This window comes from Schistosoma mansoni, chromosome W, assembly GCF_000237925.1.
Source record: "Schistosoma mansoni strain Puerto Rico chromosome W, complete genome".
In the NCBI taxonomy this organism is placed as follows: Eukaryota; Metazoa; Platyhelminthes; class Trematoda; order Strigeidida; family Schistosomatidae; genus Schistosoma; species Schistosoma mansoni.
Window position 1 is genome coordinate 35,354,294 of NC_031502.1, and position 20,132 is coordinate 35,374,425.

The window sequence follows — 20,132 nt, forward strand, 5'->3', positions numbered from 1 at the left end:
AACAAGGTCATCGTTCAGTATACGATAATACAATGTTAGACCACCCCGTAATCTGTCTTCATCAGATAGGCCAGAGAGACTTTTGGATATCCAACTGGTGATTAACGGCTACTTAATACGAAAACCATTTTGAGTTGTTACCTTCCTGCCACACAACCACTACCTGACAGCTACCTTTCACTGTGCAAGTAGGGTTGTCGGATAAATGAAATCAATGAAAATAAATGGCGGAATATTCGTGAAAACATTACGGTGAGTTAACAATTAGGCTTATGCGACAATTCTGTACTGTGGGTTTGTAGGATTATGGTTTACTTCTTTATTAGTACATCTACCTTCGCTACTATAATAATAGACCTAGTCTCAAAATTGCAGATTTATCATGATCTAACTACTTAATCTATATGACCTCACGTGAACGTCACATCACTGTCTACACTGCCTCGTCGTACGTGACAATCAGCAAAATGGCGTTTAGCATTTCTGAAAACGCATTTAGGCTCAAGATGGAATGATATATTCAATGTGAATAGGGATTCGTTACACAGACTTACCACGCCTAAAACTCTGAGCCATACCATCCCGAAGAACTCTCGAGTTCACCATTTTCGACTTATGGGTGTTAAGTGTTGAATGCGAATCTTCTCAGTAATTATATGCTCGGCTTCAAAGATCGTGTGGTTGGAAACCAACACCTTTATATGTTTACGATGTTTATGATCTGCTTGAAAACAGCAAAGCATCTAGGTTTTGACTTTGGTAAACGCACATCATGCCCAAACTCAGTACTCGATCATAAGAATTGTGGTTCTGTTTGGTATTTATGGAATGCAACTGTTTAATAAGTCCATGGTTGTTATAAAATAGGTAGTGTATAGCACTCGGTATAAGCTGCGGCCCTGAAGAATGTAAGTTACGTTTGTTTCAGGCTTAAGAAGAAGATCCATGGCTGTGTACTGTGAAAGTGATTCTGAAAAGAAAGGAACAGAGGAGCAGTAAGGCACTTGGATAAAAATTCTAAACAATGCAAAACAGTTTGTGGTGGAACAGACTAAGGTAAATTAATAGATAAAACTCAATATAGCTGCCATTATCACAGTGAATTGTAGTCAAAGAGTCTTCAGATAAGAGAATATGGAAATAGCGAACAACGAGTTGTGGCATGTTTCAAGTTGTAGTGGGTTTTAATAATGAAGGAAAAGTTGAAGTTAGACTAGGGGTGGCTGTTTACTAGAATAGAAAGTGCATCAAGAGAGTAAACTGTTAGGAACTGCTAATAACTTTATCTTTCAGTATATACTCCTTTTCTTCATTGTTCTGAGTTTTTCATCTGATGACAGCCAATAGGTCACAATGTAAAGGTCCAAGGTAGCATGCTATAGAACGTCTTAATAGTGTGGAGAAATCACCATAAAACTGGAAACATGAGTCCAAGTAGCGAGCTTAAGAGAACAACCTCAGTACCACTGATTGCTTAGATCGTCTCCTGTCGAAAAACACCTACAATAAACAAAATATTCTATCCCACAAACATGGGTAGATCTTAATCATCGTCCTCACCATCAATGATTGCTGATAAGTAACTTCACCCTCCCACCTTTTATGGTAATAGGCTCTTTTAAGGTTACTTCAAGATTAAATATTATTTCCTACCCGATGCTTTGTGTTTCATATCATGCTGGAAAACACTATCACTAAACATACCATTTTACGAGTTTATCAGACGGTTACAAATTATGGGTTGTGTGCAAAGCATCAATGCGGTGATTAAATGACAATAACATAAATTATGGGTTTATTAACAAATTGTAAGCGTTTAGGAAGGTATAACGACGGAAGCATGTTCATCGAAGTAGGTAGGGTAGTGCAAAAATATAACAGTTACAAATAAGTCATCGGGTAATGAGATAAAATTGATGGCAATTCAATAAAGGGTACACGAAAACAATAAACTGGTGGAGAATATACAAGAAGAAACCCACATTAACTTGGTGGCCTTTTGTGATATCCTGACCGGGTGATGGTTTAACGATGTTGCTGGTTCAATATCACCGGCGGTAGGCAGTAAGTTGCGAGATTCATGCGACAAGTCTTACAGACGTATGCAATCCATCAGAAAATATCACTCCATATTGCTGCGTATCTGATGAAGAAGACGTTCTCCTGCCTTTTTGTTTTGTATTTTTTAACTATGACAGCAAATAATAAATATATTTTTTGTTATATCCCAATGAGTTGGGAAATAGTATTCCTGGCGTCTCGTTACTTAGTGTAAGTCACTTCTTCAGAATAAATAAATAACTGAAGGGGCTTGCATTAAGTCACGAGACTCCAGAAATACTTTTTCTCGACTCATTCAGATATAACAAGAAATATATTTATAATTAACTTTCTTCCCAATGGTCAATGTACTTGAAACTATCAGGTTCAACCTTCGACGGCAAGTAATTTATCTTGAAGGTCTCGTATATGAGGACCTTGGGTAAGGGCAATATTACAAGTGGAACAAGGAAGATTCTTGGAGAGCGTGAGCTAGGACATCAAAACTGGACCTAAGACTTCCTTTCCAGAAAGGTTCAAGTCCTAAAGTATGGTTTTGGGAACGACAGTTGATGGACTAGTCAGCTATAGGATTTTTGCGGGTGAAATCACGTTCTATTTTCTCCACCCTAGATGTATTGGATAAGCACAGGTCGGAAAATATGAATGAGGAGTATTCATTGAATCGGAAGTACTCCATATCTCGAGAAGAAACCACGATAAATTGAACAACCCAGATACAACCAAACAATGTGGACTTCACAGATGAATTTTATCTCACGCACAGAAACAGATGAGGGTGGAAACAGTCAGTTCAACAACAGTCTCTGAGGCAGCGAGCATAAACATACAAAAGAGAAAACGCAATATCCTGAAGTACAACAAGCACTGAGAGCACAAACCCAATTACATTTGATGAAAAAGCTCCACAAGAGATCGAAACTTCGACTTTACTTCAATCTGCCAGAACTAGGAACTAATTGATGGTTCAAAATTTTCAACAACCCACAGGATTAAACCTACTAACATCCTGTCTTCATTGCTCTCTCTTAATCCTCTTAGAATTTGAAGATTTTTGTGCTATTTCAGTATAAGACAACATCGATCAATAAGCAAGTGAAACGAGTTTGCGCATGACCGATGAACTTACTTGGATAATATTAGAGCTGACAGATACACAGGATAGCGGTATTTTTCCTCACTGAAAAGACTTTTGTAATTTCGATCGTTTACAACTCGTCAAGACTTAGTTTAATTGAATTATTATCAATTAAATTATTTTAGAAACATCGTTCTTACAAAGGGTTTAGCACCTATACTATTTTTGAATACAGAAGCACTTTAGTCATTGCACTTTTTGAACTTAGCTGTTCATGGCGTGTTTTTACTTTAACCCAGCTTTTCCTGGTTATCGGCTTTTGCCTATGTGACCTTCTTTCTTCCAATCTATCTGAAAATCTTCGAGTGATAACTAGACAGTGTAAAGAAAGTAATTGTTAACGCCCAGGTTGTCGATACCCGATGGATAGTGAGATGCAGTGTGGTAAGCGTAAAGGGTGGTACGATGAAGTCTGTACTAATCAAATACATGCAGTGTTAACACGCACTTTTTGAACTTAGCTGTTCACGGTGTGTTTTTACTTTAACCCAGCTTTTCCTGGTTATCGGCTTTCGCCTTTGTTAGTGGTGGAAGGCTGTCTGAGCTTTTTTCTTTAAATACGTGTCAATAAAAGCTTCGCACCTTTCAATGAATTTGTCAGCAATTAAATATGTTTCAAGTAATTTCACCGGAGCATCTTTTAACAGAGGGTTAACTAGTGCCGATCTTTCATTTGAATCTAATCCATTTGGAATATAATGGGATAGGTCTATCCAAGATACATCTCGGACTACCCCTGAAATGAGCGATTTTAACTGATCGACTATTAATGGATTGACCGTAAGACCTGGTAGATGTATAGCACTCGGAAATTCAGTTTTTAAATATGAACTTGGATCAGGAATATTCAGTCGTTTTAAATAGTTCCACTCAACATATCCGTTTTGAGAGTAAAATGAATTGATGTATGTATCCTCAGCATAAGTATAACATTTTGGAACAAAGCCGCTACGACCGGCAATTAGATTACCATACAATCGACCGGTACTGATAAGACTAGAGACAATACTATTAATTAAATTTTCAGGAATTTGAAGTTTTGAAGCAACTGAACTTAAATTAACGGGACAGATTTTCTTCCATTGAAGGTTCAGCTTCTCCTTGAAAATGTTCACTGATCGGGCTGATGCTGTGGTGTGGTCTACTTATATTCACATAAGTAGTATATGGTGATGGTCAGACACAGAATGTATTTTGGCAGAAGATCGATAAGGAGAGAACAGGAATGAAGCGCAAGCAGTACGAAAATGTATGAACAATGAAATCAGAGAAGACGGAATGATATTTGCAGAAGGAACATTTAAGACTGAGACGATTGGTTGTCATTATACAAACTAACTGTTAACTGCTAGGTTATCAGGATATAGTGAGATAGTCTGCAATTTGCACTTAAATACATTCGATTGTGTCCACTAGTGTTCTTGTTCACTACAATACCACTTGTTCGGGTAAGGCGTGCCAGTCATTGACCACTCAATGAGAAAAACGGAACCCCACCTTTAGTTTATTAGACCGCGGTTTGTAGACCTTCTTACTATGACCGCGGAGATTATAAGTGCTGGAGAGAGCAAAAAGATAAGACATAATAACACACAGATCTTAATTAAGGATACGAAATGCCAGTATAAGCTCACCTCGCATCCGATGACAAGACAAGGGAAAAAGTTTAGACATTTTAAACACTCATCATAAGGAAGTTTAGAAAAACCCTTCACCAATTTCGTCCCCACATACTGGACACTCTCAAATGAGTTAGCATCCTTTATCAGACACGGACTGGCTGTCTGGATACAGTACTCTAAGTATGGTCTTACGTAGGTGGGATATAAAATTCGAAACATCTCCTCGTCAAAGCATTTGAATGCTCGTTGAAGTGACCATAACGCGCGATAACCTTTGGAAGCAGCTGCGTTGCAGTGCGTAGATGGTTTCAAGTCGTGACTTATCATTACCCCTACTTTTTCATGTTCTTGAACGCGTGGAAGAGAGTACCATTAATGGTATGATGATAACTATTACCGTGTCCGATGTTGATGAGCACGCTCTTCCTGGAATTAACTTCTAAGGCTCAACCATGAGCCCATCTAACTAGTTCGTCTAAGTCGGCTTGGAGCTGAAAACGATCAGCCCTACTTCCTATTGTTCTCCAGATTTTGATATCATCCGCAAACAATAGTGTCGACGACTTAGGCAGCAGAGGTAATTCGTTAACATGGAGAAGGGAAAGTAGAGGGCCTAAAATGGTGCCTTGGGGTGAACCGCTTTTGACCGGCTTCCATTCGGATAACGTTCCATTGACCGTCACTCTCTGTCTGCGGTCACATAAGAAGTTTCCTATCAATTCCTGTATAGCACCTGTTATTCCAAAGCTCGAGAGCTTCTGCATAAGACCTAAGTTTGAAACCTTATCAAACGCTTTGCTAAAATCTATGAATGTCACATCGACAGAGAGTCCGTTATCTAGGGCTGCTGTTCAATCCTCTCTCGCAATAAGTTAGTCAAGCATGAACGCTTGTTATGAAACCCATGTTGCTCGGGAGTTAACAGATTGTACCAATCTATATGACTTAGTAACTTAACCTGAATTATCTTTTCAAGTAACTTAACGACTGTGCTGGCTAGTCTGACAAGCCAGTACTTAGATATGATCCGTCTCTGACCATCCTTAAATATAGGACTGACTATAGCGTCTTTCCAGTCTCTAGGGGGTTGAGCGAGTGAAAGGGACATGTTGAAGAGCGTCGCGAGCGGTCTTGAAATAATGTCCGCAAGCGATGACAGCAAGCATGGACGTAACCCATCAGGGCCCGGTATCTTACAAGGTTTGAAGCTACTTATCAATGGAAGAACAGTTTCCTCAGTCACGTGCATAGATTCTATGGCTGGTATCTCGATGTGAATGGGACAAGTAGTTGTAACACTACACGTAGAGTAGACTTTACTAAAATAGTCTGCAAAAGTCTCAGATTTTGCTAGATCATACCCAGCTAGTAAATCTGAATTTTCGTGTAACAGCAACGCGAGAATACCATCACTACGTTTTGTTCGTCGTTTAACGTACGAAAACAATCGCTTCGGACAAGTACGACTATCATATGCCAACTGTCGTTCGTAAGTGGTACGGGATTTAGCTATGGTCGTTTTTACGTATATTCCGGATTTTTTAATATTCGCACTTAAATGATGCCTGTTCTGTTGATAAGAATAAGTCCCAGAATTGTTTCCTACACTTCGACAACTTCCGGGTTTCTTTATTAATCCATGGAGGGCGATGTGATAGCTTACGTGTTGACCATGGGATAGACGGTTGTTTTACGGACTCGGCTTTAGCCTTGAACTTATTCCATTCGTCTTCGATCGATCCATCAGCATCGATCGACCGGTCAATCGAGATAGCACAGTCTTTGATTGCTGAAACATTGTGCATGTCTTTTAGCAGGGTCATTGTCATTCGACTCTTGTCGATTCGAAATGATTAAACTAAGAACATGTCTAAGTTCTTTTAAAGTCGTGTTCATGGCTTTCTAACGTGATATCAGATCCTGCCTGTTAACTGCTGGCATCTTACTGCTAGCTTTTTTCGTATGAGTGTCGTGTGAGTTGAGCGAATGGCTATCAACAATGTTTGATGGGGCCAAACATTTCCCATCTATGATAGGGCTAAGTATTTTCTTACAATTTGACTTAAGCAGTGTAATCTGACACGCAGAATGTGAGTGCAACAAGTAGTTCACACTGGTTAGCAGTCTATCATTCATTGAGGGTAACGGGCGTAAGTAAGTTGTCATGTTATGGGTCGTGATCTTAAAGATTTTTATTGTACGAGAATTCAAACAATTGGGAAACTGAGAGATCACCACCCAGATTCAAAACACAAACACTTCATCACTAAATAGATTTAAGTGAGAGGTAGAAGTAGATATCTACTTTGTCTTTAATCTCTTCATTTCAATACGGGGTCATCGCTTTACTCTCTACCAGTCAATCGAGATAGCACAGTCTCTGACTGTCGGAATATTAGCTCTCCAGATATTAGGACGAGGTGGAACAGACGCGAATTCTATGCCATATGTCCGGAATTTAAAGGAAAGTACAAAGTGGTCACAAATAAATAATGGGGGAAGGTGTTGAATGTCGACGACATCTTCACTGTGGTATGTGCGGACAAGGTCTGGCAGTGACGGACCATGTCCCAAGTCAATATATGTCGGTTTCACGATACATCGTACAAGTGCACATTCAATAATTGTTGATAAAAGGTTGCTATCGAGACCCCCACCTCAAGCTGTGAGCTCTATCCAGTTGATATGTGGTGCGTTGAAATCTCCAACGATAAGAAAACATTCTGCTTTACTCCAAGAACAGATGTGTCTTATGATAAAGTTTTCAGCAAGACAACACGGACTACGATATATTCCTCCTATAGTCACTAACCCGTTTCTAGACCTACATGTACGACATGCTACCTCACATGTACCAATAACATGCGCCTCCGATATGATCGATTGTATGCGAAAGTTGTCCCTATTGTATAACATTATGCCGCTCTCTTGCGACTTATTACTCTATCACTTCTGATATAGATATAACCTAAAATGATGGGAGAACAGTCTTTATCTACAGGGAGCCAAGTTTCAGTGACAGTAGTTATATCGGGATTTAATTCATCCACCAACAAACTTAGCTCGGACATTTTATTTCGAAGACTACGGGCATTTGTGTGGCACACACTTAAGGTGTTTTGGGAATCATACGTTCTACACATACAGGTCTCGGAAGCATTGGCTGCCAAGATCTGACTGCCCGAAAACGCTTAATCGTGAGGTTCGTTTTGTCATTTAGCGTTCAAGTTCTTAACTCTGTAAGGGCATTCTTCCACTTGATCCGATCCTCAAGTGGACAACCTGGTGGAATAGGAATGTTTGCACCAACCCATTTACTGAGTCTCATTACTTTCGTGATATGTACCCCCGAAACCTCTTCAGGCAGTTCATTTCTGGTGACGGATTCTACTAACTGCAGATTGTGTGCATGTCATTTTAGAAGGGTCATTGTCATTCGACTCTTCGAGATTCGAAATGATTGAACTAGGAACGTGTCTCACTTCTTTAAAAGTCGTGTTCACAGCTTTCTACCGCGATATCATGTCCTGCCTGTTAACTGCTGACATCTTACTGCTAGCTTTTTTCGTAACAGTGTCATGTGAGTTGAGCGGATGACCCACAACAATGTTTGATGGGGCCAAACATTTCCCATCTATGATAGGGCTTACAATCTGACCTCAGCGGAGTAATCTGACACGCAGAATGTGAGTGCAACAAAGAATTTTCAACTAAAGGGGCGCTTTCTTTGACTGTCTTTCCTTCTCTTCTACGTTTCCACGTCATCCATTTCCCATCAGTCGCAGCAAACAGAGTAGAATTACTCGGAAAGATACTGGTTCTAGCCGGATCATCAGTCTCTGCTGTAGCAACTTAGCCACCAATATCTAATGATGTATCGCTCATTAATTGTTTCGAGGTAGAAAGCTCTATTTTGTGTTGCACAGTTAGGTGTCTGGCACGCGCCGTGACAGCGCTTACGGCACTGACCCATTCTTCATTATCAATATCCATGTCACCGGTACAGCCATCGTCAGCCTTTTTGTTAGCTTATTAGAACCAGCAACATAATCGGAATCTCACAGATTAACCCTCTGATTGATCTGGAAATTTTAATAGTACATGTTGGAATTTCGCAGTTGTTACTGGCGGAGTTTGTGTCAGATTTAAAGAAGCGATGTGACTTTCTTTGCTCGTTGTGTAACTCGAAGTTTCTTTCAGCGTCAAAAGTGCTTTCTGGTGTCGATCAGAAGTTCACCTCCTCAAGAAGTCAATTCCTAGTATTTTTAGATTTAAATCAGCTACAGTGGACACCCCAGAGGCATTGTCTCCTAACCAGGGAAGTTCTTCCACCCAGCTCACCTCAGTTCTGAAGAATGGTACTGGGTGCATCACAGCATCCACCCAAGAATTCATGCCTGAATTAAGGTCTCTAACATGAAGTAAGCGACTGTTTATTCATTTCCCATATTCTGGGGAGTCTGTTTAGGCCGGGTGCTTGGTTGGCTTGAGATCAAACTTTCCGTGTTGCCAACAAAACTATCTAGATCGTCTAGACGTTTGTGACTTGTTATGTGACTTGAATCTCGGTCATTGTGGTGACCCGCTTCTATCTCTATGACCCATTTGCATTTTGGAGACAGCAGCTGTGAAACGTTCATCACTTGCAGTGACTTCTTCAATGACTGGGTCTTTTGATGATACAAATTTGCACATGAAGTATCTTACGTGATCCAGTTGGGAGACCCCTTACTATCATTCTATTTGCAGTATGTCGTGAGATAAAGAGGTGTCAGGGTGTAGTGATTGAATGAACCAATGATTCCTTTGTATTGATGACTGTTTTGATTTTGAATTTCAAATACAGTATATTCGTTCGTGCTCATTTAATACTTCTCGATTGAATCGCATTATTGCTGGGATTACTAGTTCATACTATAATTCAAGTACTCCTAATCGCCATATTCGCCTCACAATGGAGCCTGTGAGGGAGCGATTGGATATACATTCAGATTTTAATGCTTTCAAGGAATACATGGATAAGTTCAAAATCTGGGATATGACCAAGGAACATATCGAAGATTTTGAAATGGTGGCTCATTTTCTTAAGTTCATCTGAAAAAAGCATACAGCTTAATAAAGACTTTGGCATTTCCAGACAAGCCGATTTCACTCCCTTATGCAACTCTCAAGCAACTACTACTGGGCCATGTAAAGTATACGAAATTCTAATGCCCTGGTACGGCCGAGAGTGGAGAGAGCCCGCTCTCCCTCTTGAAATGCTCTCACATGGCCACGCGTATACAGCCTCTGCCAGGGAAGTCCTACTCACTGCCTTCTCGTGGCGGGGGTGTTGTTCACGGAAGTGAGAGGACGAAAAGTGAATGTCCAGCGCTGTAACCGGGTTGGTGGACACGGAGGGTCCACCTAGGGGAGTTGGAAAACCCTGATTTCAAACCAATGGTACACATGGGCTCCAGTATCCTGAGGGAACAAATGGCGCATGAACCAATCGTTGGTTACTGGATACCATGGGACGGCATCTTCTCACGATCCTCCACTACCTTGTGAGTTAGACCTCTAGGTCAAAGGCTCCGGGTATGGCCCAGTGAAAAAACCGCCTGTTTCAGTTTGGGCACCTGGGCAGTATCACAGCCCTCACACAAATCAAATAAGATCTGTGTGGCGCATATATATCTGGTGTCCCTTTGTGCCAATATTAATGTGTTTAAATAATAATAATAATAAGGGGGGGAGAATTCAATGAAATGACTCGCCAGGACATCGGGAATTACACTATTTTACTACACCGTCGCAGTCTAATACGTAACCAAGGTTACTCAGACAACTCATTGAGTTGTGAAACAGTTCACGAAGATGAGCAGAAGTTTGGTAAATGCTTGTTCCGTGGCGAGTTTCACCCATGTATATCATGTGTATCTCGTAATTCCAAATGCTTTAAATGCGGTAAATTTGAACACACTCAGTCAGTTTGTATTACAATAGTTCATTTTGCTGAAACTAATGCTAAAATCTGTGATTCCATTAAGCTGGATGTTTGTAATGATCATTTATCTCTATCCAAGACTTCGAGAAGCGGTATAACGTCACAGCAGTCCCGAGTTGAATGAAACCCAGAATCATTAAGTGACAAAAGTTTCTAATAAGCCAACTTATCAGATTTCTCATGTTATTGTACCAGATATGGCTTGTCAAAATGATTCATACTTCTGATGAAATTTCTTACAACTCTGAGAATAATATGTTGAGTGAGTAAAATCATGATCAAAAGCCAGATTCAGTTTTGGTAGATGCTGATTTTTCTAATGATCCATTATTTTCTCATGAAACTCTTAATAAAACGGAGGGAAATAATTCAGAAAAATCGAATTCTGATGTTATATCAAATGTCATTTGTCCTCACAATGGATTTATCTCCAGTGATATCCCCAATGAGCGTAACGAATATGTTCCAGATGTAGGGTCGGTGAAATGTCACTGAATATCGAACAGATCATCGATCCCTGTCAAGGTCAAGGTTAGTCAACGCGCACCAGTCAATAATACGCCATGGACTGGCCCACGCGTCAGTGGTTGTTCTTTCACTTCTGTACTTTCGTGGTTGTACCTTAACTAATATATTCTTGTAATAACGTCCTTCGTGTTGCACAGTCTCCATAGCGTCCATGATCCTTTGATGCGTCGATGGTTCAATCCACGTAAGGGCTGGTCGCGAGGTGTGACTTCAGCGTTAGTTGGTTCGTCAACATTCTTGTCTAACTCTAGTAGGCCCCCAATCGTCTTGACATAGACCATCAACGTTGATGTTCCACACAGATGAGTTAAATTCCAGTCCCATTTCTGATGTTATTGTATCAGACGTTGGATATTCTCCCAACCGATATGTGTCGAATAGAATCCCTTGTCAGTGGTATGATGAATGAAAGGGGATAGCAAGTTTTCCCGAAGCAATCAGAGAACAAGTTAGCCCAAATATGAAGCTTGCACAGGTAGAAAATCCAAATCAAGTCCAAGATTATCCTAATGAGTATGAAGCAGATGCATGTTTTCCATTCAATTGTTTCGCAGGTGAATCAAGCCTAGATGAATCACATGTGTTAATTACACATATCAATGCACATCTATCTGTATATTATAATATGAATAACAAAAAGAATATATATCATAATTTTTATGCAAGTCAAAGTCACATGATGGAATACCTCAAATTATATATCAGTGTGTATCCTCAAATACTCACATACAGTAATCGAAGTGTGATATATAAGATACTGCAAATGAGGAACGTCAAATCGGTTATAAAATTGCGACGTAAGGACCCGACGTAATTTCGTGGGAAAAGATAGTGTTGAAAAGTCTATGGTGCAAATCCTAGATATCAATGGTTTCACTACACAACCGACAGGGTAGTTGTATACAATTCCAGGACCCGGATGGGTCTGTTCCAATATCGGTTGCTCATTCTAGTGCTAACGAGTGCATTTTAGACAATACAGAGTCTACATCCAATACACTGTCAGACAGAAGTAAGATGAACTTAAGAAGACGAACAGACGATTACAGACACTTACACTCCAATTTAAGCTGTGATGTTTGAATGAACTAATGATCCTTTTGTATTGATGACTGTTTTGATTTTGAATTCCAAATACAGTACATTCGTTCGTGCTCATCTAATACTTCTTGATTGAATCGCGTTATTGCTGGGATTACTAGTTCATACTATGATTCAATTACTCTTAATCATCACACAGGGTCTTATGCATCCAAACAGTTTTGGAGCTTGTTTCGGGACTGCCTCACCCATCGTGTTGTCACCCACTAAGACATGGAAATGATGTGAAATTTGTGATGACCTATCGTCCAATGTTTCCCCTTGGAAAAGCTTTCTGATTCTTTGGCTGTCTGGCAAAGATAAGCTGTTCAGTATTTCTCGTCTTAAAATGGCGTATGATTGTGGTGTTAGTGGACTAAAGTCAAGTCACAGACTTTGGTGACTACGGGTGGGAGGAAAGAGCATGAATCTCAGTAGCGAACTCCCTGAGATTTGATATTGTGTCTCTTGAAATAACGCTGTAGTAGAGTAAACCACAATTCGGGGTCACTACGGTCGAATTTCCGGAGTCGGACGTTCGTAGTCATAACAGTGTCTATCTATACCGGTGACAAATTACATTCGTTCTCCAGATTTTCGGTTTGGAATGAGTCTGATAAGTAGCATATAACGAATATTTATGCGATATGGACGGGTTAAAATAATGACTGCAACACGAATACTTTGCGATAAAAAACTATATATATATATATATTTGTTGTGACTTTAAGCCAGGCAAATTATCACATGACGTATTCGTCAATCGGAATACGACGTATGCGATGGAATTTCGAACGGTTGAATGTATCATATTTACCGAACAATCCACAGCAAACGGACTGGGAAGTTCACCTTTAACCTGACGTGGACGCTCATTGGAATTTTATACTTCATACAATCTTAAGTGATACATACCGGTGTGAACCTCACATAGTCCCCAAAGATTGCGAGAAAAGTACAGTCATGAAGAATCGCACTCTTTGAATCATAAGATTCAAAAGGCACTACCATGTAAAGTACAAATGAAATAGTGTAAACGGCACATACATGTAATTCAAACGAGCAATGAGCCATTGCGTAAAGGTGACAAAAGAATATGGGACTCAGTACCAGATAAAACTGATCGATAGTTTTATCTTCAATCCGAAAAGTTCATTTTGTTATGCAGCATCTCTCTGACAAGCCAAAACGGAGAGTCCACAGTTGTTAGGTCATAATGGCCAAAATAATAACGACGGTGATGCTGCCAACCTTCTGGCAGAATAGTATTTTCAAACAGTTCGACCGCCACGTGCAAACGACATGGACTAAAACTTCACCAGTAAGTCCACAGGACTGTCAGAAGTGAACCTAAGCTCTGACTTGGTGTATTGAAAACTGTAGCATATACGCAAGGACTATTCTCTTGGCCTGGATAGTTTTCATGTTGCTGTACTGAGAGAAGCGATTGTAAACTAGGCAAAACTACCTAGCGTAATGTTCTCGCACTGGCTAAGCTAAACCACGGTCCCAAAAGTTGGAAGCTGACGCACATCATACCGATTTTCAAAGGAGATCAACACAGTGAACCTTCAAGCTGCCGGCCCGTAAGACTTCTCTCAATACCCTAAACAATTATGGTGTCCTTGATACGCGACTGCTATTATCCATAAGTTGCAATGTGACCAATAGTTCAAGTGACATGATATCGCGTGCCTTCGTAACTATTCCGTCACTCAACAGATGGTCCACAAAGCCTCATGTAGTTCACTCACCTGATCTGTTACGAGTCCTCGCTCTGACCGTAATCATGCTCCCTTAAATGTTGCTTTTACTTTGAATAAAACCCTGTCAAGTATTCCGAGCTACCTTAGGTTTGCAGTGAACCTGACAACAGAAAGAGCCACAGTCCAGGGTTGTGTTTTTACAATATCAAATGTATTAATGTTGGTAATACCAATTTTCGGTCGTTTGAACCGTGTTTGTTTAGTTTTCAGATTTCAATTTAAATAAATGCTAACTGATTACGTTTATGTTCTAAGGTTTCTTCTGCACATCATTTTTACTAATTGTCGTTACTCAGGAACTTACTTCAACAATCAATATAATGGAAACTGCGTATTACTTATGAATGAACTAAAGAAGTTCGCATTATTATACCAGCTTCTGGTAAATCGCATGTGTCATAACAACTATGTACTCAAATGTTGACGAAATAAATTACAACTAATGAATCAGAACTACTTTTAGTTACCAAATGAGTACATCCATTTTTTAAACGTGTTATCCTTATAATCAGTCCTTAACTCTCAACGAACTCTTAGCAGCTCAGCCCACCTGTTTACTGAGATATGACGATTTAATGAAGTATCTCCCTAATATCCCCATTTTGTAGTTGAAAAAAACAGACAATAATTTAATAAGATATTCCTAATGTCAATTAGAAATACGTATTTCAAAACATTGATAATAATGTACATGTCATGAGTGAACCTTCTTTATAGTCTTCAAAACTAAAATGCAACGATAAGAGGGTAGAACTATCATAGGTTTTCCTCACAAACCTTCCACGACTACTAATTTTATAACAGTCATATTACAAGTTGCCATTGTTGAGAACATGACCACTCAAGAGAAAAGTCATAGGTTACAGTGAAGATAGAGTAAACTTATAAGCACTTTATAAACTATAGTATGTGTAGAAAAACTACACATTTTGTTTGAGGGCCAGTGATATTATTAGACTGATTAAACAGAAGTGAAACAGGTTTCAAATATACTGCCAGATTGTTGAAAGTCAAATGTGTAAATTACCAAAGTACTGATCATCAACTGGCTTTTAACGTACTAGATGTGATTTTGCTACTTGTTCCTTTCGATAATATTGATTAAACCTGGGAGTACTACTCCAGTTAGAGCCAGAAAGCATAACACAGAAGTGTGACGATATTTGGGACTCCTTGGTAACACACATTCACGAAGGTACACACGATTGGACGTATTGCTCACAGCAAATATGGCAGTCATCAATATGCAGTAAAATAGTCTGCATTCTTTTTGTCTATCTGAAAGGATATTTGATACTACAGACCAATAATTAACATCTATTCAAATCATGAAGAACTTTTGCGATAAGGACTATTAAGTTCTGATGTTAACTGGACAAAATATTTGTTCTTAAACAACTCATCTATGATTCCAACTGATTTTAATGAACAGGTCTAATAAAATACAGATTATTGTACACCAAAAAGCAGAAGCCCGCTGAATAGTTACCTCAGGTTTTTCTATCAAATTAATTTTATCGTCAACATATAATCTTTCTTTATTACCTATAACGAGTTAAGTTCTCGAAGATTACGACGTCAAAACGTATGAGGGGAAGACGTACATTTACATGCAGAAACTGAACATGCCCAAAACCAATAATAAATTAAACTAGTAAAACATCTGCTTAAACATTTGAACTATCAACATCATCGGTTGAATACATTACTTGTTAACCATAACAGTGATTAGATATTCAGGTGTAACGAAAGTTTTCTACCTTGACGCAACGAAAACAATTTATTTGGTCGTCGTAAAGTCTGCTGAACCAATTAAATTTTACCTTCCGTGATTACTTAATATTCTACAATAAAAATAATGCTTTAAAATCCACTGTGGCGTGCGATGGTGGCTAGTATAGGCGTAAGCTGGAAGAAGGAAAAAGGTTCAAACGAAAACGATACCAGTTAGTGAGGTCACTGATTTCTAAAATGAGCGGCGTTTATAAATGTAAAGTTACTGGATGGAGTCGATGCAATCAGAGGCTTAATATTATGTCTGGCAAAACGTGATGTTTATCTGACCAATGCAGATGTATTTATTATATTCCTCTCAATTTTGAGCTTTGCTACAATTTCACACTTCTTATTTCACGATTCCATTTATTTTTGAATTCTATACTCTTCACAGTCACCAACACTACTATTTTGAAAACATTGCCTTACATATATCCCTATCCTGACGTGAATTGTGGCACCTTGGACCGATACACGATTGCACCAGATCCTAGATTGCTCATGAAAGATTAAATGAACAGCCATCAACACCCTAAACATTCATCCAATAGCCCATGGGCAGGAGTCCCGCTATAATGTTGTTAAATAAGTAGGTAACAGAACTACTTAGTGTAAGGAGGGCTCGTCGGCAGACTCTAGGAAGCCTTAAGAAGCCCAGGAAGAGCCACAGACATTCCATCTAATCACGGCTAGGGGAATGTTCTAGAATGTCGACGTGTAGCTTCCCCATTGGATGGATTAGCATGACCCCTATGTGCCTATTGGTTGACCGAAATGATGATTTACATTCAGCCAAAAAACTATAAATACACGAGATTTCTGTACTATATTTTGACACTGATTTGGGGAATAAACTTCCTACTTACTAGTCCTTGTCTTCTCTCTTTGCGACGTTGCGGGTTCTATCGTTCAAGTAGTCTAGTAGTACGCGGCATATTAAGAATCAAGGCTCTAGATATAACACTTAGTAATCAAGAAATTACACGCCAGCTGAAGATTACATAACGACAGAAATAGCTCACAAGGTCTCAATAATATGAATATATGAAATATAAATCATGTCAAAATACAGAAATAATTAAATAAAGTAAACAAACACCATAGAAAATAACCTGGTAACTAGAATAACAGAAAAATAAAAGTAAGATTTACTTGTCATTCATGCATACAACTGTCTTCTACACTGAATCCCTACATCCAGTATATGTTTCAAATAGGCTTGTATATCGGATTCTTCGTCAAAAACATTTCCAGAACGCACTTTTTCCGAAATATAATTAGCCACTTTACTCAAATCATCTAGAACATTTGAAGCCTGTAATATTTTCAAAGCAGTTACGTGTGAATTCGATTTCGCATTACTGTTGCTTTCCAATTCAGTTTTAGATTTTAATGCTTCAAACAACCAATCAATCAACTCAGGTACACATTTTCCAGGTGCTGTCACTGGCCAACCATTAATAATTTGAGCAAATAAACAGGTAGCTGCTAAAGTTGCAGTTGTCGCAACTTTTAGTAAATCATTATTAATTTTAGCATTACATACTGATTCCTTTAGTTGCATTTCAACTTGAATGGCTAATTCATTAGCTTTAAGTCGTTCGTCTCGTTCTCGTTTATTATTATGACTATTAGGTGGATGAAATACGGAAATAGTCAAGCCGAGAATGTCAACTGATAGATTTTTTATTGGAGTATAAAATGTATCAAGTGATGTTAGATTATTTTGTCCAACTTTAAAGCTGTCCAAAACTTGCTGTATAGCACTGCTTATTGAAACTGCATCTGGTAAATTAGTATGTTTTAACAATTCTATCAAACGATGATACGATTCAATGCTTAATGATTCTGTAATATTTGATTTGACATTGTTATTTTGTGTTGAATCTGAAGAGTTTGTTTTTAATGGACCATTTTTACTAGTTGTAGATCCAGGCCATGGAATTCCGAATTCATACGAAATATGATCACATAGCTGCCGAACAATAGGCATACCATAATTTTTCAGAAGATGAATTAATAATTGGTTTCTTAGGGTATCATGATTTATTGAAGAGATCCCTCTCTCTAACAACTGAAGTAATAAATGAAAAGTTCATCTTTAGCCACAAAAGTAAATGTACATGATAATAATGACAAATATAAGAGATTATGGTCCCTAGTTTAGATTTTTTATTAAGCATTGAAAATATCCGACTGTGCGGAATATCTGAATTATGATTTTGTGGGAGTAATGCACTACAAAATTACAATAAAACAATGAATACACTCTACTTCGTACTGCTAAAACATCGTAAAGCTACAAAACTCTATGTAGTGCTACACGTATATATATAAGGGAACATCCGAAAACCGGAGGTGCATGAAATACGGTTACTATGATGAAACTTTAAAACATTCATGCAAAGATAATCTTTATGGTGATTTTCTCTGGGGAACCCATGGAAAATACACAATGAAGAGTGTTTCGGTTAAGATTGTGGATTCCTGAGTTTAAGAACCTAAATCTCTGAGTGAAAATGACAGTTATGTTACGACATAAGAAATAAAGTTGGAAACGCTAATAACTGTATTCCCAACATAAACACATTTGTCTCGAGACAAATATCCCTTAAGCAAGCTGTTTGAAGGGTTTGATGCAATTTATTATTAAAAGGTTCCAAAAGAAAAAAGCAACCATCTGACCCAAAGTGATTTTCATTCAGTCAGTTATGATCAAAAACTTGAAAATTTTATTACCTGTAAACTGAGAACCATACTATTAACCACTTCCTGTGTTTGCAACTTTTTCTGACGATCGAAGTTAGCACCTGCATTCGGTGAAACCAGTGAACCAATATATCTTATAAATGATTGTTGTAAAGTAAGTTCCAACACATCAGCGACCTGATCAATCACTTCACTGGGCACATCACTTGGTAACTGTGAAGACAAAATACTTCTAACGTCGTCCATGAGAACATAACGAGCAAAAAGATCTTTAATTAGTGACTGGGAATCACCAATGCCACTAGAAAAGTTATTTTCTGGATCATTAGCGGCTGATGAACTACTCGTCTTACGTTTACTTGGATTATACTTTTTCTTAACGTTTTTGGTCTTAATTTCACGTGCACCAAAACCAAATCCACCTTTGGACAATGTAACTGCTTGTTTAGGTGTATTAACTTCTACGGATTGTTGTTGAGTTGGACTTGACAGGATTGCATGATGTTCGTGGTGGAAGGCTGTCTGAGCTTTTTTCTTTAAATACGTGTCAATAAAAGCTTCGCACCTTTCAATGAATTTGTCAGCAATTAAATATGTTTCAAGTAATTTCACCGGAGCATCTTTTAACAGAGGGTTAACTAGTGCCGATCTTTCATTTGAATCTAATCCATTTGGAATATAATGGGATAGGTCTATCCAAGATACATCTCGGACTACCCCTGAAATGAGGGATTTTAACTGATCGACTATTAATGGATTGACCGTAAGACCTGGTAGATGTATAGCACTCGGAAATTCAGTTTTTAAATATGAACTTGGATCAGGAATATTCAGTCGTTTTAAATAGTTCCACTCAACATATCCGTTTTGAGAGTAAAATGAATTGATGTATGTATCCTCAGCATAAGTATAACATTTTGGAACAAAGCCGCTACGACCGGCAATTAGATTACCATACAATCGACCGGTACTGATAAGACTAGAGACAATACTATTAATTAAATTTTCAGGAATTTGAAGTTTTGAAGCAACTGAACTTAAATTAACGGGACGGATAACACCTGTAAAATAACCTCGGATTTTCGCCTTAGTAGCATTAAGAAAAGTATCTGTGAAGTACTTCTCGCCATATTTATGTACATGAAATAAAGTGCTTTGATACTCTTGCATGATACTTGATATAAATGTTGTAGGCAGATTAAACATGATAGTTAGTTCACCAATACTAGTCTGGCCATGCTCTTCTAGTCGATCAAGTATTTCATGAGCTACACGTCGAACATATGAACTGTTGACAACTTCACTAGGTATACTGATCAAACGACAAGGTGTCTTGTTTTGCGCATCTAAGTTTATCAATTCAGTGACTCTCGATTCAATGATATCGAAATCCACATCAAGATTTGATGCTAGTTCTGTAAGTGTAATTCTACCAGAGTGTGCTTCAACTTCATCTCGGATTTCCT

General features: G+C 38.5%; 2 protein-coding genes across 2 annotated transcripts; both read right to left on the reverse strand.

Annotated features, from left to right (window-relative positions):
* Positions 1-9,254: 9,254 nt before the first annotated feature.
* Smp_178370 (hypothetical protein) lies at positions 9,255-15,368 on the reverse strand (the record flags this gene model as incomplete). The annotated part of the gene is made up of 2 exons (XM_018789496.1): positions 9,255-9,491; positions 15,243-15,368. The coding sequence occupies 2 exons, from the start codon at positions 15,366-15,368 to the stop codon at positions 9,255-9,257; spliced, it is 363 nt and encodes a 120-aa protein (XP_018654934.1).
* A 1,616-nt stretch (positions 15,369-16,984) lies between these two features.
* Smp_178360 (hypothetical protein) lies at positions 16,985-19,836 on the reverse strand (the record flags this gene model as incomplete). The annotated part of the gene is made up of 2 exons (XM_018789498.1): positions 16,985-18,031; positions 18,697-19,836. The coding sequence occupies 2 exons, from the start codon at positions 19,834-19,836 to the stop codon at positions 17,117-17,119; spliced, it is 2,055 nt and encodes a 684-aa protein (XP_018654935.1). The 3' UTR covers positions 16,985-17,116.
* Positions 19,837-20,132: the final 296 nt, after the last annotated feature.